General features: G+C 44.8%; 1 protein-coding gene across 1 annotated transcript in view; it reads left to right on the plus strand.

Annotated features, from left to right (window-relative positions):
* SH3RF3 (SH3 domain containing ring finger 3) overlaps positions 1-27,172 on the plus strand; it is a 390,314-nt gene that overhangs the window by 310,652 nt on the left and 52,490 nt on the right. The window contains exons 5-6 of the mRNA XM_065421958.1: positions 19,110-19,210; positions 22,501-22,671. Of these exons, the coding sequence (XP_065278030.1) occupies positions 19,110-19,210; positions 22,501-22,671 (272 nt within the window). The remainder of the gene's footprint in view (positions 1-19,109; positions 19,211-22,500; positions 22,672-27,172) is intronic.

The following is a 27,172-nucleotide window of genomic DNA, read 5'->3' on the forward strand; positions in this document are numbered from 1 at the left end:
AAAAGTATTTTAAAAAACAGTATTATAAAAATGACCTTTACATTTCATTTATTATACAAAAATGTTGTGGCTTTTGTTGATTTAAACCAGACCCTTCATGTTGTTTTGACATGGTTTTTGTTCATCTATAAGTTGCTACATTATTATAAGCCACTCATTTCTCCAGAAAGGCACATATTATACATGTTCAACAGTGATATGTATCGGGACAAAATCAGAGTATGAAATCACATATAATAAAAGTATTTCTGCATACCATTTAACTAACAATTGAAGACTGCAAGCTTTACTAACTTGTTCATTGTTATACAAGTGGTACCAACTCAGCTGCTTCCCACTAGCTAATACTTTGTGTATAGGTTTCTTATATTATTTTGAATTCATTTGGAAATGAGTGGTGACCTTTTCATTTACGAAAAGCTTAGAGCTGCTTGGAGGTAAAATTATGAGCTTCAAACCACAGCAGCTGGAAAAAATAGCACAAACACAGCACATATTGGAAAACAATAATAGTTGGAAACAAAGCATTTCTGTTGCAAGAAGCGTTGCTTTGATCTCCATTTCATTGGCTTTTAAGAGAATTTGCATGTAGTATGCTTGATTCCGACATGCTGAGTGTACGCCATTAAACATAAGAACTGCCATTGAAAAGGGAATAGTGGCTGTCCATCATGCAGACTGTTCTGACATGCCCGTGAAATGAATTTTTATTGAAAATGTAGTAACGCTGCAGGCCTGTGATAAAACTGAAGTTGAATTAGGTAACTGGTGCAGAGGAGCTGTCCATAACTGAGATGCCCTAGACAGCTGACGAAGTCTCATGGCCCACTAATTGTGCTTAAGCCTCAGATGGCTCATCTTGCTTCCATTTTCACCCCTTATAAATTATTCTTCCCTGCTTTTGGAAAGGTCATAGGTCAGCCCTGCTCTAGGTCCCCTGGTTTTTGACAGAAAATGCATCTCATGAATAATGAAGCATGGCTTTGTGCACACCAGCATAGTGTCTGAGTGCGGAGGAAAGGTTGCAAGAGCACCGTGTCTGTATTTTGAACAGTTCTTACCTTGTATGGGGAATCCATTTGTAATTCTTTGTGTGAAAGAGCAGGTATTCTAACTGCAGGCCACGCATTCTGGACAGGCCAAGAAGAATGAGTCTTGGCACATTCTCTTCAACCCCAAACTGTGACAGTATTTGAAAACAAAAGAATCCCCTTGAAATGACTGTCTCTGTATACATCATTTGGAAATGTTGAATTTTAGCTGAGAAAATGTAAACATAGACCACTTTTAAAGCTGCAAACTGTTGAGTCTGACAGGTAATATGGGAGAGCTGACTGTGGGAAGCATATGGATTATATTTAAAATCAGAGTTGGGCCAAGAGCAGAACCTTGAACCTTAACCTTGAATTTGTGTGTGATGGAGGGCAGGACTGGGGAAGTAAAATTCAACCCCCTCCCCAGTTGTGGTTTGAGGTTAAATCCAAAACTGATTAGGACCTACTACCCGGTTCAGCTGTGAACAAAGACTGACCAGAACAGTTTTCACGAGATTTTGCCCAAAGATAACTGAATTTCACAAGAACAGCTGATCTCATGAGAATTCCACCATTCTAGATGACAGAAATCAGGTGATATCAATTGGAGCAAAAAATTGGAGACAGCATGAGAGCTTTTGGCATAGTTTAATCTGAAATCACCCTTGGCCTTTATATACCATGAAACTGTAGGCTAAAAATATCTGGAACTGGAGTCAAAAACTGCCTTCTCAGCCCATCTCTATTTAAAGTATATCATCAACAAATCTTGTGACTTCATGCTTGTTTTAAAGCACAGAGTTTGCACACACATGCCCATGTGTGTGCTGTATTATCAAAGTATATTTTAAGATACCAACAGAATTTAAAAGGTTTGTTAGCATGCACTACACTCATTGGAGTATTACATTTCTCTTCAAAGCTTTTGTAATCTAAAGATATGTTATTTGACTGATTCTCTAGGCTTGTTATATAAGCTAATCAGAACCCAATACAAAGCAGTCATCCTAAAGAAATGACCGGTTTAAGTAGTTGTTATACTCCTTTCATCCTATACTTTTAGCGTCAATATAGTTTGAAAAGTTTTTCAAGAAGCCAAAAGCTTAGTTATATACTCTAGCTAGCTAAAAAAGCATATACTTTATGCAATATTTGAGAGAGTTTTATTGAACGGTGCAGAAATCTCATTCCTGCAAAACTAGCAAAACAAAACAAATAAAAGATCATTTTTTCCCAGGTTCTAAACAGGGTAGAAACCCCAAAACCTTTTACCACTGGAATCATTTTGTGCAGATTCATCTTGGTGATTTATGTTACCTGCCAATCAACTTCTGATATTGGAGAATCAGGAGCAGATAGATATGCAAGCTAGAGGCTACTTTTTACAATGCACCAGAACATCCTGACCTTCCACCATATAATATGTGTATGCACAATATTTTAGGGAAAACGATTACAATATACTCTTTTCTTATTGTTTGTTTATTTATGAAATATGTATATTGCAGTAGCACTTAGAGGCCCCAGGAGTGATTAAGGCCCCCTTGTGCCAGACACTGGACAGATACATATTCCTTGAATAACATTTAGGGGAGACTAGAACACTAGTGCTAACTGCTGAAAGGAGAACTCTGAAATAGAAATGGGGGGATGTGCAGAAAACTGATTAAAATGTACCGCAGATCTTATAGGGAAGGACTCTAAACAATTCATTTTAGAGGCCTAGGAAATTTCATAACAGACTGGCCAGCAATGTATACTGCACTTAGTCTATGGACAGAGTTCCCGCTGATGTTAATGCATAGTGTGTTCATAGATGAAGTTGACAAAAATAGGTTATTACAAACCCAAAGCTGTCTTTATGTAAGCGGGGGAATGGTCCCGCTATTGTGGGGAACTTTCCTGGCTTCTGCACTACCCCGGTGAAGTGGGCTAGCGAAAGGATCCGAGTCCTCGCTCCCACTTCCTTTACCCAGAGGCCTCCCTGCCCTTGAGGACTCCCCTTCCACTCTCCTGTCTGGCAGAGTCCTCGTAAACCCCGACAAGGCTGGGCCCAGGATTCCTGGGGGGCTTGACCCCCAACCCTGCTGTGGTCACCTAGGACAGGGGCTAGGGTGTCCCCACTCCGGGGTACTCTCTTTGCACTGGGCACCTCCCTGACCCACTGATCATCTTATACAATTTAAAACAAATACAAGTTGTTTAATTAACAATTACTTTTAAAAAAGAATAAGGAAAAATGGAAAAGGTTAAAGGAAACACATCACCCTGCTCTGAGGCAGGGAATATCACAAGCAGTGTCTCTGGAACGTCAGGGCAGTTCACAGTCTGTTCCTTGTAGGTCCCGGGCCTCCTTTTCAGGCCCTGGCTGTGCTGCAGAGACGCTGCGGGTTGGACACTTGCTCTGGCGGTGGCCACACGCTCTCAGGCTCTAGGTGGCAGGACCCTTCTTCCCAGCGTCGCCCCTGCCCTGTCAGGGTTACGATCCCCCTCCAAGTCTGGCCTGCAAGGCCTCTTGGCTGAGGTATCTCCCTGCGCTGGGCCCACTGCCAGGGTCCCCCTCACTCTCCCCAGCTGCTCACCGCACCCGGCTCCAGACTGCTCCAGCCCCAGCCCCAGCTCCACTCTGCCTCAGCACGGCTGCTGCTCTGCCTCCAACTCCCTGGGCTGCTTCTCTGGCCCCTCTGGCTCCGGTTGCTGCAGCTCTGCCCCCAGGGCAGGTCTGCTCTGCAGGCTGCTTCTGTAACTCTGCTTTGGGGCTGCAGCTCTGCTCCCAGCAACTTAGCTCAGGCCCCTGCTCTCTCCTGGCTGTGCTGTGGCTTTGGGGCTGCAGCTCTGCTCCCAACAACTTAGCTCAGGCCCCTCTCTGTCCTGGCTGTGCTCTGGCTTTGGGGCTGCAGCTCTGCTCCCAGCTCAGGATCTGCTCTCCCTGGGCTTTGTCTCTGGCTCTGTGGCTGCGCCTCTGGCCCCTCTGGATCTGGCACGGTTCTGCTCTTCAGCTCAGCTTGGGCCCCTGCTTTCTCCTTAGCTCGGCTGACCCAGGCAATTCCAGCTCACACGGAGGACGGGACCTCCCTGGCCTCCTGACCCTCTGATTAGCCTGCCCGCCCTGTCAATCAGGCTGATCTGGAGCATTGGCCTCTCCCCATTGTTCCTGGGGACTGTCAGTCTCAGGCTCCTGATTTGCCATCGACCCTTCCCCTTTTAGTACTGGGAGCAAGCCAATCAAAACACCCCCACTGAATGTTAGTAAGGGGGCAACGGTCCCCTTACATTCCCCCTTGCTAAAATACTGCCACAACCACAATATTCACACCGGACATCCGGGCCCCATAGTAACAACATATACCCACATCATTTTATATCAACAACCCATTAACAATTATCAAAAGAACATTTAACATATTTAACATTTCACATCTACTTCTTAATACCATACATAACAATATTCATTAAAACACTACATAGAACCAATAACATAATTATCTCTAAATCTAACAGGAAGTACACCCTTATTAGCCCTCTGCGACCTTCTTAAGACTGGTGGTTCGTTACCCATATTTTCTATTTCCCCATCCTCAGGTAATACTGGGTCAGTTTGAAGGATCTGGCCATTCTCGTTAGGGTTTGGGTTTGCCCCACTCTGTCCCCCTCTGTATTCGGTTTGTGGGACTAGAACCATTTCCCAATTGGTTTTAGCCTCCTCGGGGTGTACTGATCTACGCCTCCTATGGTCCCTATCTGGACTAAGAGTGCAATGTTTCAACTGGTCCCTATGTACTACTCTCTCAGGACCTCCTCGTTCAGGCTGGTTAGCGTACACTGGCAGTTCGGGATTGTTGTGGGTGACCACAGTGTGGGGATTTGGCTTCCATTTGTCCTGTATTTTATTACATCTCCGGCCTCTATGGCTACGAACTGGTACACAGTCACCAGATCTGATGAGAGCCCCACTGGACTTGCTATCATAAGTCCTTTTCCTACTTTGGGCTGTGTCTTTAGTTGTACTGAGAGCAACTTTCCAGGCTGTCTTCAGCCTGTCATGGTGACCTTTGACCTGGTCATCATAATTGGTCACCTCATCCTTAGAAAAGACTTCTTGATGCTTCTCTGGCAATGCCCTTATGTTAGCCACATGTGCAGGAATCAGCCCTTGGCGTGCCGCTTGAACTGGAACTGGCAGTCTCCCATCACATCTTTCTTGAAGAAAGGTAACTCGTCCTCCCTTCTCCCTCGTCACCTGCAGCTCATTTCCTGGTACACAGCTGTGTTCGTCAAGGATCTTCCCTCTCCAAGGAGGAATAATGGTCTTCCGTTTTCTGCCCACTTTAACATTTCCCATATGCCTTGTGGGGCCCAGAGAAAGACTCTGCCTCTCCGCTTGAGCCAGTACTTTACTCAGCACAGCATTCTTCGTAGCGTGCTCGTGACAGTTCATCCTCCTGGTCCCTTTTCCTGGTAAGAGTAGCTCCTTCAGCTCACTAATGATGTTCATCCCTAGAATCCCTGGAACTCCTTCTCCTATATGGCTCCCTTTTGAGGCTTTGTCTTTCAGGATGAAGATGCATTTTCCTGGCAGTGTCTGGCCCATATACTCTATGTCTGCTTCAAGGCACCCCACCACTGGGATTGCCAGTCCATTAACAGCTGTTAGACGTACAAACCGTGTGCTGTGCATGGTCAGGTCCTTGTCCTTCAGATATTTTTGAAAATGCGACTCAGTAATGGTGGTGACTTCTGAGCCAGTATCTAACAAACATCTGGTCTTCACCCCTGCTATACATACTTCAGCAGTTAGACAGTCTCCAAATGCTCGCTTACAGAAGTCGCTAGATATGCTGGCACTGCCCACGTTCCTCTCAACACTGTATGCAGAGGGATTTTCTACGAAGGACAGGCCTAGGAATCCTTCTGCCACTGCTTGGCCTTCTACTGTAGATGGACCACTTGCTCCTGGTGCCCCATTGGTTTCGAGTGCCTGGGACTCTGTTCTCCTTCTCAGTGGACATTCTCGGCTAGTATGTCCTGGCCTTTCACAAGTGTAACAAATGTATCTTCCCAGCTCGTCCTTCAGTGGGGCTCTTCGGGATCCCGGTGCCCTTGGATACTTTGGCATACTAATGGGATTTTTTTCTTTCATCAACTCGGTCATCACTTTCAGCATCTCCCCCTGTTGGACCGCCAGTTTTTGGACAGCTTCACTTAAGCTTTCCAATGTTAGCTCTGTTTGAGGCAGGGCCTTTTCCCCAGCAGCTGCATTCACTAGGCCCCCTCTTCGTGTATGGGGGTTAGGCTTGGCCGCCTCTGCCACAGGAACTTCCTCTTCTTCTGACCACATAATGGCAGCCTGCATGAGTTCATGGAACTTCTTACTGGGCTCTTCTTTAAACCTCCTTTTCATTTCACGTCGGAGGGAGTCATCACGGAGCCCCAGCACCAACTGCTCTTTCAGAACCGTATCTGGGTCTGGAACTCGCTGAGGGTCTCGCCGCTCCACTTTGCTCATTCTCTCCTGGAGGTCATATGCATATGCCCGGACAGTTTCACCAGGCTCCTGCTTTTTCTCAAAAAACTCCTTTAGTCGGGTTCCAATAGGTACCTTGTCTCCATACACTTTTAGGAGGAGTTCAAATACCTTTTCCACATCTTTCTTGTCTGCCACTGCCATGAACTTTACTGTGGCCTTGGCCTGGCCCTTGAGGTGCTCCTCTATGAAGTCCACATGATCTTCTTCAGGTACTCTTAGCACACGCAGAGCCGCCTTCACAGACTTGACCCACTCCTCTACTGTAATGTCTCCTGGTCTAGTCGGGAAGCCACCAAACTCCGTGACCTTCCGCTCCCGTGGGACATAAATAGTAGGGGGTTTCTTAGCTTCTGCTGTCTGTTGGTCTATTACTGCCTTGGCCAGCGATAAGGCTTCTCTCTGTTCAGTTCTAGCTTGCTGTAATGCCTCCGCTTGGTCTGATAATCTGCGCTGAAGTTCAGCAAACTGGGTTCGTAGTTCTTCAATTCCAGCCATGGTAGGGTGCTCAACCAGGCCCGGACCGTGCTACTAGAACTTAACCAGAAAACCAATGGGATGGACCCTGTGGATAGGATCCTGTTCGTGACGCCAATTATGTAAGCGGGGGAATGGTCCCGCTATTGTGGGGAACTTTCCTGGCTGTGCTGTGGCTTTGGGGCTGCAGCTCTGCTCCCAACAACTTAGCTCAGGCCCCTCTCTGTCCTGGCTGTGCTCTGGCTTTGGGGCTGCAGCTCTGCTCCCAGCTCAGGATCTGCTCTCCCTGGGCTTTGTCTCTGGCTCTGTGGCTGCGCCTCTGGCCCCTCTGGATCTGGCACGGTTCTGCTCTTCAGCTCAGCTTGGGCCCCTGCTTTCTCCTTAGCTCGGCCCCACTCTGTCTGACCCAGGCAATTCCAGCTCACACGGAGGACGGGACCTCCCTGGCCTCCTGACCCTCTGATTAGCCTGCCCGCCCTGTCAATCAGGCTGATCTGGAGCATTGGCCTCTCCCCATTGTTCCTGGGGACTGTCAGTCTCAGGCTCCTGATTTGCCATCGACCCTTCCCCTTTTAGTACTGGGAGCAAGCCAATCAAAACACCCCCACTGAATGTTAGTAAGGGGGCAACAGTCCCCTTACATTTAGAATAAGGTGTAGTGGTAAGTTGAGGCTAAGGGGGCTCGTTTACATGAATTCTCCACCTCCGATCAGCTTCATTATTCACATTTATGGAACAGATGTGTGGGGAGGGGGGGGAAGGGCTTGTCCCATTTTGAACCAAAGCCAACTTGGTGCTAGAATAGGCTGATCTAGTGCTCAGCCGTACCGCCACCCATGCACTGCCTTTGGGGGCTTAAGTGCCTCAGAAGTCTGTAATTTGTGGGCTACATCAGGCACTAAGTAAATGACAATTAAATAAGATCAGCTACAGCAGGGGTGGGCAAACTACGGTCCGGAGGCCGCATCCGGCCCTTCAGACATTTTAATCTGGCCCCTGAGCATCGGGGAGCAGGGTTGGGGGCTTACCCTGCTCCGGGCATGCTATGGCTCCACGTGGCTCCCGGAAGCAGCGGCATGTCCCCGCTCTGGCTCCTAAGCGGAGGGGCAGCCAGGGGGCTCTACACGCTGCCCCAAGCACTGCCCCCGCAGCTCCCATTGGCCAGGAACTGTGGTCAATGGGAGCTGCAGGGGTGACGCCTACAGACAGGGCAGCGCGCAGAGCCACCTGACCATGCCACTGTGTAGGAGCCGGAAGGGGGATGTAAGGGTGCAGACTCGCCCCTGCAGCGCCTCCTGCTGGTCTCTTCTGGGAATTAGCTCATCCTAGCTCCGGAGTGCCCTCTGTAGGCCGGTGATCCACCTTACCACTGGCCCCCGTGTCCCTCCCAGGACCCCGGTGCCCCTTTCTCCGGGTTGCTGCCCCCCTGGCAGTACCCCCACACTCTGGGTCTCCCCACCCAGGGGAACCCCCACCCACTAACCCCACCTCGCCTCAGTGTAAGGCTACTGCCAGTCACCATCTAGCCCCACTCCCTGGGGCAGACTGCAGTATACGCCACTCATCACAGGCAAGGTTGGGTTTGGACCTGCTGCCTTTGCCTACCCCTGGGCTGCCCTCTGCAACCCCCAGTACCTGTTGACCTAATGCTAGGCCACAGCCTGGGGCTTTCCAGGCTGGAGCCTTCCCAGCTCCTCTGCCTTTCCCCAGCCCTGCTCCACTCAGGTACCCTGTCTCTAGCCCCTGCAGCCAGGCCCTTCTCTCTCTGCGCTCAGAGAGAGACTGTCTGCTTGAGCTCCTGGCTCAAGCCTTTATAGGGCCAGCTGGGCCCTGATTGGGGCGTGGCCCCAGCTGAGCCTGCTTCCTCCCAATCAGCCCAGCTTTTCCCCTACCACAGCCCTCTCCCAGGGCTGTTTTAAGCCTTTGCAGGCAGGAGCGGGTGACCACCCCGCTACAGGGGACATGCCGCTGCTTCCAGGAGCTGCTTGAGGTAAGCGCCGCCAGGAGCCCGCACCCCTGACCCTCTCCTGTGCCCCAACCCCCTACCCCAGCCCTGATCCCCCTCCCACCCTCTGAACCCCTCGGTCCCAGCCCGGAGTATCCTCCTGCACCCTCAATCCCTCATCCCCAGCCCCACCCCAGAGCCCACACCCCCAGCCAGAGCCCTCACCCCCCCATACCACAACCCCCTGTCCCAGCCCAGAGCCCCCTCCCACACCCTGAACTCCTCATTTCTGGCCCCACTCCACAGCCCGCACCTCCAGCTGGAGCCCTCTCAACTTCCCACACCCCAACCCTCAATTTCGTGAGCATTCATGGCCCACCATACAATTTCCATACCCAGATGTGGCCCTTGGGCCAAAAAGTTTGCCCACCCCTGAGCTACAGTATTTGTAGAAGACAGGCAGTAGGTGGCATTTGCCCAGCTGCAGCTGTAATTATTTGTGTATGTTTGTTTTTACACCTATGCCATTATAAAAGAAAGTCTTTTTCTGGAACTGGTAACACCCTTTTAGCTCCCACTTTGGTAATTAACATTTCATGAGGCCACTTGATCTTGCTAGAACACTTTTCGTCAATAGTCAGTAGCACTGCCGTGCATCAAGTGCATTATTATTAAGTGCATTATTTCTAGGAACATTAAGGCCTACAGTGATTGCCAGAGTCATTGTTTTATGGAGTCAGTGAATTAGAGAAATGAGTAGCATGAATCTCAAGGACCATTAGCCTGTTTTCTAGCTGGAATATTTCAGGAGGATGGTGTATTAATGTGTGTGTTGAATATCTGAGTGTTTCTCCCTTATTATACAGTAATAAAAAAAACCCTTGGAAATAAGATGTAAATATGCATTCAAAACATTAAAAGACATTTTCCTTTGAATTAATGAATGTGGCAAATGCCCTGCGGTGAGACTGTGCTGGATTTGCTTTGAAGTCAGAATCAAGATTTCTGGTTGGTGATTTTATTGACGATAACATATTTTTCTGCAAAGGCTGCAACTTGCAAAACTTCTGTACTCTGTCCCTAGTTTTATCACTGTCTTCATAATTCTCATGTCCCACCAAGAGACTCTCTTATTCCCTGAAGGCATAAAGTCTTTTAAAATGTAACCATCAAAAATGGCATTAAAGTAATAGTGAAGATCTGACTTAAACATAAAAAAGACAGAGAAAAGAGAATTCAGGATGGAAAACTTGCCTGCCAGCTGTCACGCTGTTGGAAGGGAGTGGAAGGGAAAGCACCAGGAAAATGGGTTTGGGATGAAGTTTCTGCCCTGATTGATGGTCTTTACTTTTAATTTCCTGGTCTCTGTAGGCTTGTCAGCCCTTCAGTATTAGTTTACTCTGAAACCCATTAGTCTATGGGACTGTTCATTCCCTTGCCACAAAGGATTCCTCTGTCATCAGAGTTGGATTAAGGCAATCCGAGACCCCAGCCACACTTGCACATGGAACCCCCTTCTTTGTCCATGGCCCCACTTCTCCTTTTTTGCACTTCTTGCAGGCTGAGGAAATGGGACTTGGTGTGGGTGCCCCTGCTGACACTAGCAGAGCATAACTGTAAAAGGGTAGCAGCTGCGAGGGCTACATACATTCAACTTCTGCAGTGGTGTCAGCAGGGGATTGACCAGACCAGTGGCTTTCAGATTTCATAGCCCATGAACAAGAAAGGGACAGTTCACACACCTCCGAACTGTTGTTTCAGGCTGTCTGCAGAGTCAGGTAGGTATCTCTGCACTGGTTACACTTGCTTTATGTTTTCAAGGTTTTCTGTGCAACCACAAGAGCTAGAAATGTGTTTTGTTTTCTAATGAAAACTGAAATGGTGACATCATCCCACAACTCCAGGAGTCCGAGCTCCTAGGCATGGCCTATAGTACCTATGTCCCAGTCCAGCCCTGTCTGTACATTGCACTGGGGTGCAGAAGAAAGGTGGGCGTGTGGGGGCCATTGGATCTGCCCACATGGAAACCCAAGAGCCAAACTCAGCAATGTCAGCTGTCCCTCTACTCCAGTTCCCCAGATTAACCAAGCACAAGATGTCTACATGGGTGAGAAGGCCTTGAACCATGTGCTGTGACTGAGAATTCCTTTGCTCAGCCTCTCTCTGTTTGTGTGGATCTTTCTCATTACAGTCTTTCTACTATTTTTCAGAGTTTAGACCTACAATAGCACAGAGGGTGCTACTAACAGAGCACAATGAGCCACCCACAGGTGTGCAGCATCATAAGATGTTCTTCAGCACCCAGTTGTGCAGTCTCTTTTCTAATCTGCTGGCCAGCTGTACATTACTTCAGAAGAATCAGCTGTCATTTAAAAGAAAATAACTATTTGCTATTTCACAGCTTTTTGTTAAATACAGCAAACATGGGGCATTATTTGGCTCAGGGGATTGGTTATAGGAAAGGAAGTCCCTTACTTCTAGATTGCTAGTTTAAAGACAGTATAGGGCGCTAGTCATCTTCAGGCTGTTTAGTGGCCTATCAGTTTTGGTATGGGTTAGTGATCTCAGTCCAGTTTCTAGGAGCAGCCTCCAGATCAGAACACTACTACCACTATTTCAATAAATAGCTTCCCAATAAGGGGGCATTAGAGTTTGATTATGTATGGGGTCATTGGAAACATTCTGGAATAGCAGCATGTCTCTGGAAAGCCGAAGATGCCATGTACTGGCCAAACATGATATCAAAGAATATCAGAGACCTGGTGTGGAGTTGTGATACATGTGGGGAAATGCAGGCCAATCAGGAAAAAGAGACAATGAAAATAAATAGTATTCCCAACAGTCCTTGGAGCCAAGTAGGAATGGGCCATTTCATAGCAAACCATACAAACTAGCTCATTACTGTAGACTACTATTCAGCCTTCTGGAAATTGGATGAACTGGCAGACACTACCTCAGCAGCCATCATAGGCAACGCAATGAAGCATTTCATGGTATCCTAAACTGTATAGCTTCAGACAATGGACCCAAGTTCACTTGCAGTGAGTTTGTGCAATTTATCCAAAATGGGAATTTAGTCACATGACATCATTATCATACCACAGCCAGTCAAAGAGCAAAGCTGAATTGGCCATTAAAATTGCTAAGACTTTTTAAAAGAGAGCTGCAAAAGCAAAGAAAATATATGGCAGGCCATTCTTAAATGGAGAAGCCCCTCCCAGAAGGCATTCACAGCAGCCTGGTACAACGCTTGATGTCAAGACTCATGCATACTTTGGTGCCTATAGCCCCAACAACCAGGAATAGAAGGAGTTATGGACAAAAAAGAAGACAGACATGCAAAAGCCAAAGCCTGCTACAACTGAGAAGATAAAAACCGCCCAGAACTACAATTGGGAGATCCTGAGAGGATCAAATTATTTCCTCAGAACAAATCATGCACTTGGAAGGAAGCTACATGGGTTGGACAAGTAAAGATAAATCTTCCTTTATATCAGGCAGCAGTCGATGGACATATATTTTACTGAAACTGCAAATACAGTCATCCACTGCGTGTGCCAGACAAAAACCTGGATGCAGGGGATAATATATACTCTTTGCTGAGGCTCGATCAGCAGTACACAGAAGGATCATAGGCAGACAAGTAACCAGTAGATACTGAAACAGACTCACAAAACTCTACACTACCAGAACTACCAAGACACTCTCTTGTCATCACAAGACAGACTTGCACTTGCTCTAACATTAAACCACCGGCAAGGTGTACACAAGACTTTGTCCTAAACTAAGGCCATTAAAGAACAAACACAGAAGAAAATGCATTAGTTTTTGGCGCACTGAACAACCACAATTGGCTCTAGTTTTTCTCCCTTGTTGTCAGACCTGGCAGAAAGGCATGGAGACTGAACTCTCTGTGTCGGGAGAGGCAGTTCCTCTAGGTTAGTTTGAGGTACACTCACAGGGTAGTATGCAAGAGCTTGTTGGGCAAAAGTCAACATGGTTTCTCTAAAGGGAAATCGTGTCTTACTAATCTATTAGAGTTCTTTGAAGGGGTCAACAAACATGTGGACAAGGGGGATCCAGTGGACATAGTGTACTTAGATTTCCAGAAAGCCTTTGACAAGGTCCCTCACCAAAGGCTCTTACGTAAATTAAGTTGTCATGGGATAAAAGGGAAGGTCCTTTCGTGGATTGAGAACTGGTTAAAAGACAGGGAACAAAGGGTAGGAATTAATGGTAAATTCTCAAATGGAGAGGGGTAACTAGTGGTGTTCCCCAAGGGTCAGTCCTAGGACCAATCCTATTCAACTTATTCATAAATGATCTGGAGAAAGGGGTAAAAAGTGAGGTGGCAAAGTTTGCAGATGATACTGAACTGCTCAAGATAGTTAAGACCAAAGCAGACTGTGAAGAACTTCAAAAAGATCTCACAAAACTAAGTGATTGGGCAACAAAATGGCAAATGAAATTTAATGTGGATAAATGTAAAGTAATGCACATTGGAAAAAATAACCCCAACTGTACATACAATATGATGGGGGCTAATTTAGCTACAACAAATCAGGAAAAAGATCTTGGAGTCATCGTGGATAGTTCTCTGAAGATGTCCACGCAGTGTGCAGAGGCGGTCAAAAAAGCAAACAGGATGTTAGGAATCATTAAAAAGGGGATAGAGAATAAGATGGAGAATATATTATTGCCCTTATATAAATCGATGGTACGCCCACATCTTAAATACTGCGTACAGATGTGGTCTCCTCATCTCAAAAAAGATATACTGGCACTAGAAAAGGTTCAGAGAAGGGCAACTAAAATGATTAGGGGTTTGGAGAGGGTCCCATATGAGGAGAGATTAAAGAGGCTAGGACTTTTCAGCTTGGAAAAGAGGAGACTAAGAGGGGATATGATAGAGGTATATAAAATTATGAGTGATGTGGAGAAAGTGGATAAGGAAAAGTTATTTATTTATTCCCATAATACAAGAACTAGAGGTCACCAAATTAAATTAATAGGCAGCAGGTTTAAAACAAATAAAAGGAAGTTCTTCTTCACACAGCACACAGTCAACTTGTGGAACTCCTTGCCTGAGGAGGTTGTGAAGGCTAGGACTATAACAGGGTTTAAAAGAGAACTGGATAAATTCATGGTGGTTAAGTCCATTAATGGCTATTAGCCACTATGGGTAAGGAATGGTGTCCCTAGTCTGTTTGTCAGAGGATGGAGATGGATGGCAGAAGAGAGATCACTTGATCATTACCTGTTAGGTTCACTCCCTCTGGGGCACCTGGCATTGGCCACTGTCGGTAGACAGGATACTGGGCTAGATGGACCTTTGGTCTGACCCAGTATGGCCATTCTTATGTTCTTATGTTCATAGGCTGGCAGACAGGACCACGGCGGGGGGCCACGCTGGGCGCAAAGCCTGGGGGTGCTGCAGCACCCCCCCACATTCCTACTTCCCGGGCCTATGGACGGGGCTGGGGGCCAGCCTCCCCCAGCCAGTCCTTTAGCGCTGCCCAGCTCGTGCAGCCCTGGGCTCCAGCGGCAATTTAAAGGGACTGGGGCTCCGGCTGCTGCTGCAGCAGTGGCAGCCGGGAGCCCCAGGCCCTTTTAAATCTCTGGGCCCTGGGGCAGCTGCCCCTTTTGCCCCCCTCCCCCCCTTGGTAGCCTTGCCGGTACAGTCCTTAAAGCCCTGCTGCAGCAGCGCTTTAACATCAGCTGTGTACCAGCCCGTACCAGCAGCTACTTTCTTACTGCTACGCCGTAACGGCCCGTACCGGCCCACTTTCACCTCTGCTTCCCACCCCCCAGTCAGGATCTGCCCATTCCCGAACCTCTTAATCCAGGAGCGGTGGAAATCAAGCACCCCAATCCGGGCTCACTTTACCTCATGGCCCACTTTACTCATCCAGCTATTGAACGGTTTATGAAAGGCCTAATGAGGATTTTCCCACCGGTGATCAAACCTACATCTCAATGGGACCTTACTCTCATCCTGTCGATGCTCACAGATCTATCTTTTGAACCTATGGCAACATGTTCCATGACCTACCTGTCCATAAAGGTGGCATTCTTAGTGTCTATCACTTCGGCCAGGAAGGTCAGCGAGCTTGGAATCATTATGGCAGACCCTCTGTAAACAGTTTTTCACAAAGAAAAGATTTATCTTCAACTACGCCTCAAGTTCCTCCCCAAGATTGTTTCTAAATTTCACATCAATCAAAGTATACACTTAGCTGTATTTTTCCTGAAACCCCACACTTCCACTGAAGACAAGAGACTTCACTCCTTCAGTGTTCGGCATGCCCTGGTGTTCTACCTGCAAAGAACCAAACCCATTAGAAAATCACCAAGACTTTATATCGCAACAGTGAAAGAGTGAGAGAGAGAGATCTCGTGGTCAAGCCATGTCCTCCCAGAGGATTTCTAAGTGGCTCTTGGGATGCATCCTTGAGTACTATAAGTAGCAAAAATCTCTCCCCTGGGAATGGTGGAGTCATAGCTCACTCCACACGAATATAAGCTATCTCCACGGCATCCCTATATGATGTTCTGGTGCAGGACATGTGCAAGGCAGACACCTGGAGTTCTATCCACACGATCCTGACACACTATGGTTTAGTTCAGGGGTCGGCAACGTTTCAGAAGTGATGTGCCGAGTCTTCATTTATTCACTCTAATTTAAGGTTTCGCGTGCCAGTAATACATTTTAACGTTTTTAGAAGGTCTCTTTCTATAAGTCTATAATATATAACTAAACTATTGTATGTAAAGTAAATAAGGTTTTTAAAATGTTTAAGAAGCTTCATTTAAAATTAAATTAAAACGCAGAGCCCCCCGAACCGGTGGCCAGGACCCGGGCAGTGTGAGTGCCACTGAAAATCAGCTTGTGTGCCGCCTTCGGCACGTGTACCATAGGTTGCCTACCCCTGGTTTAGTTCATGTCTCGGCTATGGATGTAGCAGTGGGCTCTGCAGTATCGTAGATATCTTTGCTACCAGCTTCCTCACACCCACCTCCAATCTGAGCACTGCTTGCCAGTCACCCACATGTGGAATACACGTCACTCGAAGAAGAAATGGAGGTTACTTACTATAACTTTGAAATGTGTGGTCTTATCTGTATTCCACTCCCTGCCCTCCTCCCCTCTGCTTTGGATCCTGTGGGATTGTGGGAGAGGCTTCAACCCGCACTGACTCTCATACCCTGGGTCGGGGGTACAAGTTGATCTATGGCACAGGTGCAGGCCAACAGACACATGATGCCTGCTGCACATGTGTACCCATGTGTGGAGTACAAAGAGGGACCACACATCTCGAAGAACCAGTAAGTAACCTCCATATATCTTGGCAGCCTCTAAAAGTACACAGCCAAATTCTTCCCACAGATATGCACCCATGGTTTCAAATGACTTCAATATGAACTCAGAATCAGTCCGTATGGTGTATTTCACAGATGTTAATGCTTCAATATTTGGTTCCTTGGACCTTAGAGTTGCCTGCATTTTAGTTTGGTGATGCTTTTTTGATCCTGAAAGGTGCTGAGGGATCACAGCTTTTGCTTCAATTAGCATTGTGGGCGCTCAGCAACTCTCAGGGTTAGGCCTTTATTGAAGTTAAAAATGTAGTTACTAGATTTATACAGATTCCAGGTCCATTACAGGGTACAGTGTGCAGTAGTTTGAGAGACCCCGCTTTTGTAAGACCCCGTTCATCGTGAGGTATCTTGAACACGCTGTAGCGTCAAAAGTTGATCTACCTCCATACAACTTTAGGGCTGTGAACTTTCCAGTTAAAATAATACCTACCTCTCATAGAGCACTTTTTATCAGTAGATCTCAAAGCACTTAACAAAGGAGGTGTCACAGGCATAGCCCTGTGCTCCTGTCTTCTCGTACAATTGTCTCTAACACCTCTGGCTTGTTGTGTTATCTCATCTACCATCCCTTCACAGTCCTGTGCAGCAACTCTGTTTACAGTGGCATGCAAACATTTTGCCGGAGAAAGAACTCCCTTTATCCTTGCCCTGTTAGCCTCTCCCACTCTCTCTCATTCCCTTTTCTTGCACTTCCTTCCTGGGCACCTTTCAACTCTTCCAGTTAATGAGTTAACTAGCTCCTTGGCTCCCCCAGCTCATACTTATCTAGTAATTAGCCCCAGCTTCCCTCAGTCAGGCCCATCTCTGGGAAAACTAATTTGACTTACAGTGACGATAGTGCTGGTTCAGAGCACTCTGTTGCAGGAGACCAGTATCATTATCCCCATTTTACAGATGGCAAAACTGAGGCACAGAGCTGGCTTGCCTAGGGTCACCCAGCAGGCTAGTGACAGAGCAAGGAATAGAACCAAAGTCTCTTGAATCCTAGTCCAGTTCTATATATACACAGCCACACTGACGCCCCTGTTTTCATTTGCACTGCCATCTGTCTCCGTTCTTTAAGGAGATAAAGGTTCCTGACCATAAAAAGCAATATTCAAATATGATCACATCTGTGAGTGAAAATTATCTATTTTTCAAAAAATATATGAATAATTAACCAAAGTATTACGGAAAAGAAAATGAGCTAGTAAAAAAAAATGTTCTTATCAAAGCAGACACCATTTCAGGGGACATAAATATTGAACTGGTTTTATAAACTAGCCAAGTAGATTTGCTTTCTAAATGTTTTAGGGTTCATATGCAAGTTACAGCTGAACTATTCTGACATGCCTGTGGAAATGCTATTAACAAGCTGCTATCCCTTGTGCCTGAAATGTATTCTTGGAATTTCTGAGGCTAAAAGCGCATGTTGTCATACAATATCAGTAAGGTGGCAAATCTGAGAAATAGGTGTGACGGGTTGGATCACAGAAACCCCCTTGGGAGCCGCCACCCGATGTGCAAAGACTACCCCTGCTCCTGTTTTCCCTGCCAGCTCCGGACTCCAGCACCCTGTCTTGCTGAGCCAGCCACTCCTGTCCGGCTCCAACACAGGCCCAGGGTCTGAATCACTTGTCCTAAAGCTGCAAGTTTACCCAAAAACAGCTCACAGGAGTGTGCTTGTCTTTAGCACTCAGATGCCCAACTCCCAATGGGGTCTAAACCCAGATAAATTCGTTTTACCCTGCATAAAGCTTATGCAGGGCAAACTCATAAATTGTTCGCCCTCTATAACACTGATAGAGAGATATGCACAGTTGTTTGCTCCCCCAGGTATTAATACATACTCTGAGTAAATTATTAAATAAAAAGTGATTTTATTAAATACAGACAGTAGGATTTAAGTGGTTTCAAGTAGTAACAGACAGAACAAAGTAAGTCACAAGCAAAATAAAATAAAATGCGCAAATCTATGCCTAATCAAACTAAATACAGATAATCTCACCCTCAGAGATGCTTCAGTAAGTTTTTCTCAGACTGGACACCTTCCAGGCCTGGGCACAATTCTTTCCCCTGGTACAGCTCTTGTTCCAGCTTAGGTGTTAGCTAGGGGATTCTCCATGATGGCTCCTCTCCCTCTCTCTTCTGTTCCACCCCTTTATATATCTTTTGCATAAGGCGGGAACCCTTTGTCCCTCTGGGTTTCCACCCCCCCTCACTGGAAAAGCACCAGGTTAAAGATGGATTCCAGTTCAGGTGACATGATCACATGTCACTGCAAGACTTCATTACTCACTTGCCAGCACACACATATACAGGGAGACTCACAGGTAAACAGCCATCTGCAGACAATGGTCCTGGTTAATGGGAGTCATCAAGATTCCAAACCATCATTAATGGCCCACACTTTACTTAATTACAATAGGCCCTCAGAGTTACATTTTATATTTCTAGTTTTAGATACAAGAGTGGTACATTTATACAAATCAGATGATCATACTCAGTAGATTATAAGCTTTGTAATGATACCTTACAAGAGACCTTTTGCATGAAGCATATCCCAGTTACGTTACATTCATTTATTACCGTATTTTCTCTAAAACTATCCCAGTTACATTATATTGACTTATTATCAAGTTTTTATAAAACCATATAGACTGCACAACGTAACAATAGGCTTTGCTTGGAAACTCACAAAGGATGTATTTTACCCTCTATTTTAGGAAATGATGTATTTCACTTCTTGTGTATCTTATTTGTATGTTTTCAGGACTCCTCCTCAATTGGAACAGCTACAGTGGCTGGACCCAGAACAAGTGCAATAATTGGAGATCAGGGAACACCGACAAAGGTCCAGCTCCCCCTCAATATGTAAGTAGCCAGTTCATCTTAATCACACTCAGGCATTTTGCAAATCACTTGTGGTTTTGATTTTTTTTTTATTATTATTATTTGAAAGAGTAGTTCTCATAGCAGTAGCTCTTTGAATACAGTTATCTCAATCTCAAACCTTCCGCTGAAATTGAAAAATGAACAGTGAAAGGCCAGGTCACCTTTCTTTACATAGTCCTTTTTTTAGCTTACAGAATATTTATTACAGCTATCTGAATCATTGCAAAGCAAATGGAGTGCCTATCTGCTAGAGAAAGCCTGCTCCCTTAAATTAAAGGCTTTAGGAAGGCCAACTCCCATACATTGGAACAACTGAGTGAATCATCATTCAGATGAACTGTGTCTAACCATAAAAAGTAGTCCAATCACATTCTTCAGTACAATAACCAAAGACATCAAATGGAACATTTTAAGTGCAAGAATATCGTGAGTGTATAAATACTGGGTGGAAGAACAGTAGGTTGATTAGATAGGGTATAGGAGCAATAGGATCCATTATAATAATTCTCTTCTAGGCCAGTGAATATATTGGGTACCTATGTCATTAAACTACTGAACCCCTTCTTCTAATAAAATATATGAAAACCCAACTGAACCTTAACATACATATGTTTGTGTGCATAATGCCCTAAAAGAGTAGCTGAAATTCACACACGCAAACATGTAAAATGAGATGACAGATCTACTTTAAATGGAATAGGAAATTCAAAACCATGAAAACTAGCCCTTAGTAAACCCATTCTGCCACAACGAGTACTAAAGCTTAGAGGATACAAAAAATCATTCATTGTTCTGAGATTCTGATGAGAGAATCGTATCGTTACTCTGCAGTCACTCTGTGGAGCCTGTGTGATATTAATGTGATGATACATATTGAGGCAAATACTTCTCCTACCTTTTCAGATGCTTAGGGCCCTGGTGGAGTTCTGCTCTGCAAGGGAAGATTCCCTTACATATTGATAAAATCAGTGCTCAAGTCCTTAAAAAAAAAAAAAAAAAGTTCCAGAACACATGATTTCAAGAACAAGAATACCTTAGGACAGGTTGAATCACTGGCTGGAGGTGCAGGGATAGTTATTAGTAGTACCAGAACCAGGCTTGCACATGCTCTCAAACATGAGAATTTATATCCCTTCCAAACACTGGGTTTTTTAAAAAAACACTTACTACTGTAACTCCAGACATTCTTGCTGTCCATGTGTATGTGTAATCCCTTTATGAATCCTGCTAACTTTTGGCATCAGTGCTTTCCGGAACATTCCAGCACGACTCAAGTGCTGGATAAAAAGGGTAAGTAGGTCTAAGACGGTCTAATTTAGACTAAGTTGTACCACCACTTTACACATGACCTCTGAATTAGGCCCACAATATAAAGACATAAACAAGTACTAATCAGAGGCGAGCCATGCTTCTTGGTCCCAAGTTGTGCAGCCTCCACACTCTCCATTGTATCCTAACAGAGCACTGTGATGAGGGATGAGCACTGAAGCATGTAGCACTGTTTCATGTCAGGCAGATGCATTTCAGTGTTCTTCAGTTCATATGCAGCCTTGTGTTTTCTGTCAGGTGAGCACCAATAGAGCTGATCATTGCTACCTTATTATACAGACTGAACAAAAAATATGCAGAATGGTTTCTCCTGTCTGTTGACTAATGAAATATAATTATATCACATGCACATGGTAAACGGAGCCAAGTACATCAACCTAAGCATGCCCAGAGGAGCTGTTATCAAATATTTTGTATTCTACTCATTACTGTTGTTTATTTACTGGCTGCAAAAGAAAAAGAAAAATCTACTGGTAACATAAAGGAATAAAATAGGAAAAACTAATAGGATTTATTCTTCAATTATATTTCCTAAAGAGCAGAAGTAAAAAGCCAAGCATCATTTTTATTGGTTGCAGGTCTACAATCACTGTGGTTATAGTTTTCATTATTTCTTTGTTTCTCTGCTACTAGGTATGCACTGAACCCCTTCTAACCTTTCCTCAATATGAGGATATTCTGCTACATTTTGTAGGGTAAATGCAGTTTTCACAGCATTTACCCATTTGTTCTAGTCCTTCCGTACTGCCTTCAAAACAACACTCAGGAATGAGCAATCATAAACAGGGATGGTTGGAAATCTCCTTTTGTATTGGTGGCAAGGGGATAGTGTCAAAAAAATTGATTGTTATAAGATAGAAGGTGCTGTGGGGTGGTTGTTCTTGTTATTTTTTCCTTAACAGGCTTCCTAGCTATCCCCCAAAGTACAAGCAATCATTCTGAATTTTCAGCAAGCATCTCTCCAAACACTGGGACTAATTTTAGCAGCTATAAGTTGTAGTATTTCATAGCATGAGTCATGTCCCTGAAGTAATGAAGCAAGAACAAAAGAGAGATGAAAGGAAAGATCATAAACAAAGGGAATAAATAAAAGTATAATTAAATATATAAAAAGTTATGGCTATTGAGATCAAGATTAAGTTGTGCATATTGAGATAAAGACTAAGGTTATATGCATACTGCATACAAAAAACATAGGGTCAACTCTGAGTCCTTGCTGTGGAGAAACTCCCATTGATTTTAATGGGAGTGTTGCCTGAGTAAGGATGCCATGGTTTGGCCCTAAGACAGTTGTCAAAAGAGTATCATCTTATCCACACACACAGAAATGTAGGAATTCTCATATTGGACCAGTATCCTGTTTCTGGCAGTGGGTAATACAACATGAAGAAACCCTATAGCAAGCATTTGTGAAATAATCTGCTCGTAAGAAAAGTTTCTTCCTAATCCCCAAAGTTAGAGGCTGGATCGTGCTCTGAACCATACGAATTTATATCCTCTCCAGACATTTGACTTTTTAAAAATACTTAATATTGTAACTCTGGACATTCTTGCTACCCATATGTATATGTAATCCTTTTATGAAACCTGCTAAAGTCTTGGCTTCGGTGCTACTTTGTGGCAGTGAGTTCGGCTGGCTAATTGTGCATTGTGTGAGAAAGTATTTCTGTGTGTCAGTTTTAAAGTTCTGCCTTTTAATAAAATAAACTATCCCCTTTGTTCTCATATTGTGAGCGAGGATGAATAGCAGTATTTGATCAGCCAGCTCTGTGCCATTCATTATTATGTATACCTTAATTATGTCCCCTCTTTAGTCATTGTTTCTGAGCAGCATGTGTGTCACAGGGCTTTCCTGCACTGTTAGACTGAAATAAGAACCTGAACATCACTTGTTTTGGCATCATCTATACACTCAGCATGTGTGTAACTTCTCCCTGCAGCTACTTAGCTCTGTATGCATACAAGCCTCAGAAGAATGATGAGCTGGAGCTGCGTAAAGGCGAAATGTATCGGGTCATTGAGAAGTGTCAGGATGGCTGGTTCAAGGGGACATCTCTGAGAACGGGAATGTCTGGAGTCTTTCCAGGCAACTACGTGACTCCTGTTTCCAGGTGAGAACCATTGGCCAGAGGTTATTAGGTAGCTCTGCATAGGAGCAGGGATGTACAGAGAGGAGGGCAGGAGTTCCTACTTCTACAGAAAAATTAAAAATTGGTAGATTTAGTTTTAAATTGCACACTCTTCCCCAAAAGCTTTATTAATGGCAATTTTCTACCATTACCATCTTAGGTATCTTGGTTTGCTGATTTTGGTTTTAGAATCACTCACATTTTCAAGAGACATTATTAATTGTTTAAAATTACTACATTTACAGTTTATCTGGATGCCTACCCCATTATTTTAAAGAATCTATGAGCTATGGAGTCCATATCCAAAAAAAGGAACTAAAGGAGTTTTACAATAGAGATGAGAAAAATAAGGAGAGATTGTAGTTTGTTTTTCAACACCTCATCATTTGTATTTTGGTTTTGTAAAACCAAAACTGCAGAGTCATTTGAATAGAGGTTCAATTTTATCAGAAACCCCCAAAGTTCAGAGGTGGAAAGTAAATTTGATAAAATTAGTCCTGTTTCAGCCATCTGTGTATCAGAAATAGAACGGAGTGAGAAGAAACACAGTTTTGGATTTTGCAAAATTTCATTGGTCAGAGTTTTGTTTGGCAAAGCCAAAACAAAGGCTGTTTCTGACAGCATTTTATAGAAAACTCGGAAACTTGAGGGAAAGGGTCTAGGTAACTGGTTTCAGATTTGATCCCTCCCTAGTTTACTGCAATAGACAGTGTGTGGTATAGACAAAACTAAAGACAAGCATAAATTGTAAAGAAAAACATAATGAATGAAGGGAGTCAAACGAAAACCAAACCAGAGAACCATTTCGAACTGGTATTTTTACTTGAACCAGAACCGAACCGAAACCATAATTTTATCCAACTTACTTACCTGATTTGGAACTGAACTGGAAAAAAAATTGGGCTACTGGTTAAAGGTTCAGCATTTTTAAGCTCAATATTCTAAAAAAACTACTGTGACCATATTTTCATTATAAAACAAGACAACAAAATAAATAGGCATGTGATTGGTGCTAGAAAGGCCTGCCCCAGTATATAGTAGAACCTCACAGCAGTGGTGGATTAGCCACTGGGCCAATGGGGGCTGTGCCCAGGTGGCCCCTGGAAAAATGGGCATGCCCCGACTTGCTCCGCCTGCCCACAGCAAGCCCCCACGCCCCGACCCCACTTCCCAGCAGGAGCACTGGGTAGGCAGGGGAAGCCCCCGTGCCCCAATCCCGGAGGAGCGCTGGGCGTAGGGCCCAGACAGCAAGCGTGAAAAATCAGGACAGGGGATGGGGGGTAATAGGAGCCTATGTAAGAAAAAGCTCCAAAAATCGGGACTGTCCCTATAAAATCGGGACATCTGGTCACCCTAGCTGGGCGGGCGGGGGAAGCCCCCATGCCCTGATCCAGCTCCCCAGCAGGAGCACTGGGGGGGATGGAGGGAACTGCAGGCAGAATGGGTGGGGAGGGCCCCCACTTGCTCTGGTCCAGGGTCCCAGAAACCTGTAATCCACCTCTGCCTCAGAGTTACAAACACCTCAGAAATGAGGTTGTTTGTAATTCTGAAATGTTCAAAATTCTGAACAAAACATTATTGTAGTTCTTTCAAAAGTTTACAACTGAACATTGACTTAATACAGCTTTGAAACTTTACTATGCAGAAGAAAAATGCTGCTTTCCCTTTATTTTTTTAGTAGTTTACATTCAACACAGTACTGTACGGTATTTGTTTTGTTTGTTTGTTTGTTTGTTTTTGTTTTGTCTCTGCTGTTGCCTGATTGTGTACTTCCAGTTCCAAACGAGGTGTGTGGTTGACTGGTCAGTTCATAATGCTGGTATTTGTAACTCTGAGGTTCTACTGTAATGAGAAGAGAATGACATGACAATGAGAATCGATGAAGGCCAGCCCACAAGTGTAGGAAGGGAGAGAGGAAGTTTAGGAGCAGCCTGCTTACCACATGAGGCAGCAGGGGGCCCCAGAGACAGATCTCTGAGACTGCCCTGGGGAGGAATCAGGTGGAATCCTCCCTGGTCCCAGAAGTTAACAATAACTCTTCAAACCCAAGGAAAAATGTAGTGGCTCCCCAACCCTTCTGCATCTTAGGCAGGCCTCCTCTGACCCATCTCCAGTATCTGGGGCATTTCCTCCCACCAGTTGCCCCACTTGAGGCTCCAAACTCAAATGTATCCTTTCACCGCAGAAGTCCAATATGACACAGCAAATATTAGAAGATGTTATTTTAGTTTGCTCAAACAAATTGTTCATAAAAAAAATTGTGTTTATTTGACAACACAAAAACACTAGGAAAACTCTTGAAGTTGAAGATATATGGTCAAAAATCAAAATAGTTTCAATTTTAAGTTTCAACTCTCTTTTTTGAATTTACTTCCACTAACATTGATATTTGATTCAAATAGGTTCAAACTGATAACTGAACCATTGTTTGGGTTTTTTCTGATGCCTTGAACCAGAATTGAACCCAACACACTGACTGCAACTGAATCGGAACCTGAACCAAAACAAAATAAATATCGGTTCGACTCTCTGAATAACTGTAACATTGTTTTCACTTTGCCCCACCTGTAGTCTAGCTGACATTCTAAGGTTGCATTTCAGTGCCAAAAGAATTAACGCTATAGCTTTGTAATGCCTGAATTATTCATTAATCTAAATTTCTTTATCTGATTTTTATACAGCAATTTGGCTGCCTGCGGTACTTGACTCTTTAGCTCTTAACAAGTAAAAGGTTCATGCTGTGGTATTGGTGATCCGGATCAGCAAGACTTTGCTAAATGCAGCATGTCATAGCTAGAATAAGACACTGAAAAGTGCTAAAAGGCAAAAATGCTTTCTGCACCACATGAGTTCTATGATTAATTTTATGATCCATTAGAAATGAACGTGTAATTAAAACAGTCTGTTCACATATGCAGTACCTTAAGTGAAAACAGCAAGAAAAATACTATAATAAACAAACTCTGCCATTTGTCACAGTCTTTGATTTACCCGTTTTCCTTTCCTTCAACCAGCAAAACAAAGGAGCATGCTAGGGGGCGGGGTGGAGGGCTGTGCACGGCCAGTTGGGAACAGGGACAGGGTATCCAGGAAATGTACTAATTTCAAGTATCTCTCAGGCTCCCTCTGCTGGAGGGTTTCTATGGGATTCCCCAGCAGTGTTATTAAACCACCAGGGGTGCATCTCTGCTTGTGAGCGCAGAGACGTGCATGTTGCTATATTGGTGAATCAAGCCTATTGCAGGTGATTTAGCCAGTTCTCTCTGAATCTCATTTCCTACTTGTCCACTTTTCACAATGTCATTGAGGGTGACACATAGCACCCAAAGGGGGCAAGGACCCTAGACAGTGTGTCACCTCTTCCCTGTCTGGAAGGTGGGGGAAATGTTCAAGATTTTCCAGTTTAAAAGAAACCCAGTTATACCACCATGAAGATGGATTCAAAACAACATAAATAGGCAAACTTTATACAAAGTGAAAAAACGTAGGAATCTATGTTTCTATTATTTTTCTTCCTTCTCTTGTTTATCTTCCTGTCTTCACATTTTTTGACTGTAGCGTCGTGCATCCTCTTGTTAGTGTGTGTGTCCATGCTTTCCCTCAGACTTATTCCTTTGTAATTGTTTCCCCCCTTCACTCTCTTTCTTTAGGACTTAATATCTTCTTCTCTGGTTTGGCCTTTCACTCTGTCTAATTCGTATGTTCAGTGTTTCCCCTCCCTCTCTTCCTTTCCCCTCTCTCTGTCCTATTACACTTAAACTATTTCTCTCTCTAAAGTCCTCTCACCCATCCAGCCTCCTACAGCCTAGTCTTAGCTCCCCTCCATTATCTCCTCTCCCCTGGTCAGATTTCCTGCAATCTCGCCCCTCCATTTTCTCCAGCCCAAATAGTTCTCTCCCCACCCTCCTGTATCATGTCCTCATGTTCTGCCCTTTACCCTCTTCTGTCTCCTCCTCTTGTGGAGCTCAATGCAGTGAGGTGGACAAGGGAGGGCAATGAGAACAGAATAGCACCAAAGCCATTTGCTCTGTTTCACAGCACTGCTGGGAAGTAGGGGGCAGGCACTTGGCTAGCGGAGAAGAACACACTATACATGTAAGAGCAAATAGAGAGCTGGCATCTGTACAGTATTTTCACCCCTTCTGACTGCAGTTACTAGGTCAGTGGGAGGGAAAGAATGAGACTTGGGGCAAGTCTACACTTAAAAAGCTGCAGCTTCGCTTTACTATGCGGATGGGAGAACTTCTTCTGTCAGTGTAGTTAATACGCTTCTGCGAGAGGCGGTAGCTATGTTGACATAGCGCTTTCTACACCCGGGGTTAGGTCGATTGCTCAGGGGTATGGATTTTCACACCCCTGAGCAATGTAGTTATACTGGTGTAAGTCTGTAGTGTAGACCAGCGGTTCTCAACTGGGGGTCTGCGGCCCTCGAGCCCTTTCAGGGGGGCCGCAGGACCCTGTGGCAGGAACCCCAAGCCCGAGC

Source organism: Emys orbicularis, chromosome 1 (genome assembly GCF_028017835.1).
Source record: "Emys orbicularis isolate rEmyOrb1 chromosome 1, rEmyOrb1.hap1, whole genome shotgun sequence".
NCBI lineage: Eukaryota > Metazoa > Chordata > Testudines > Emydidae > Emys > Emys orbicularis.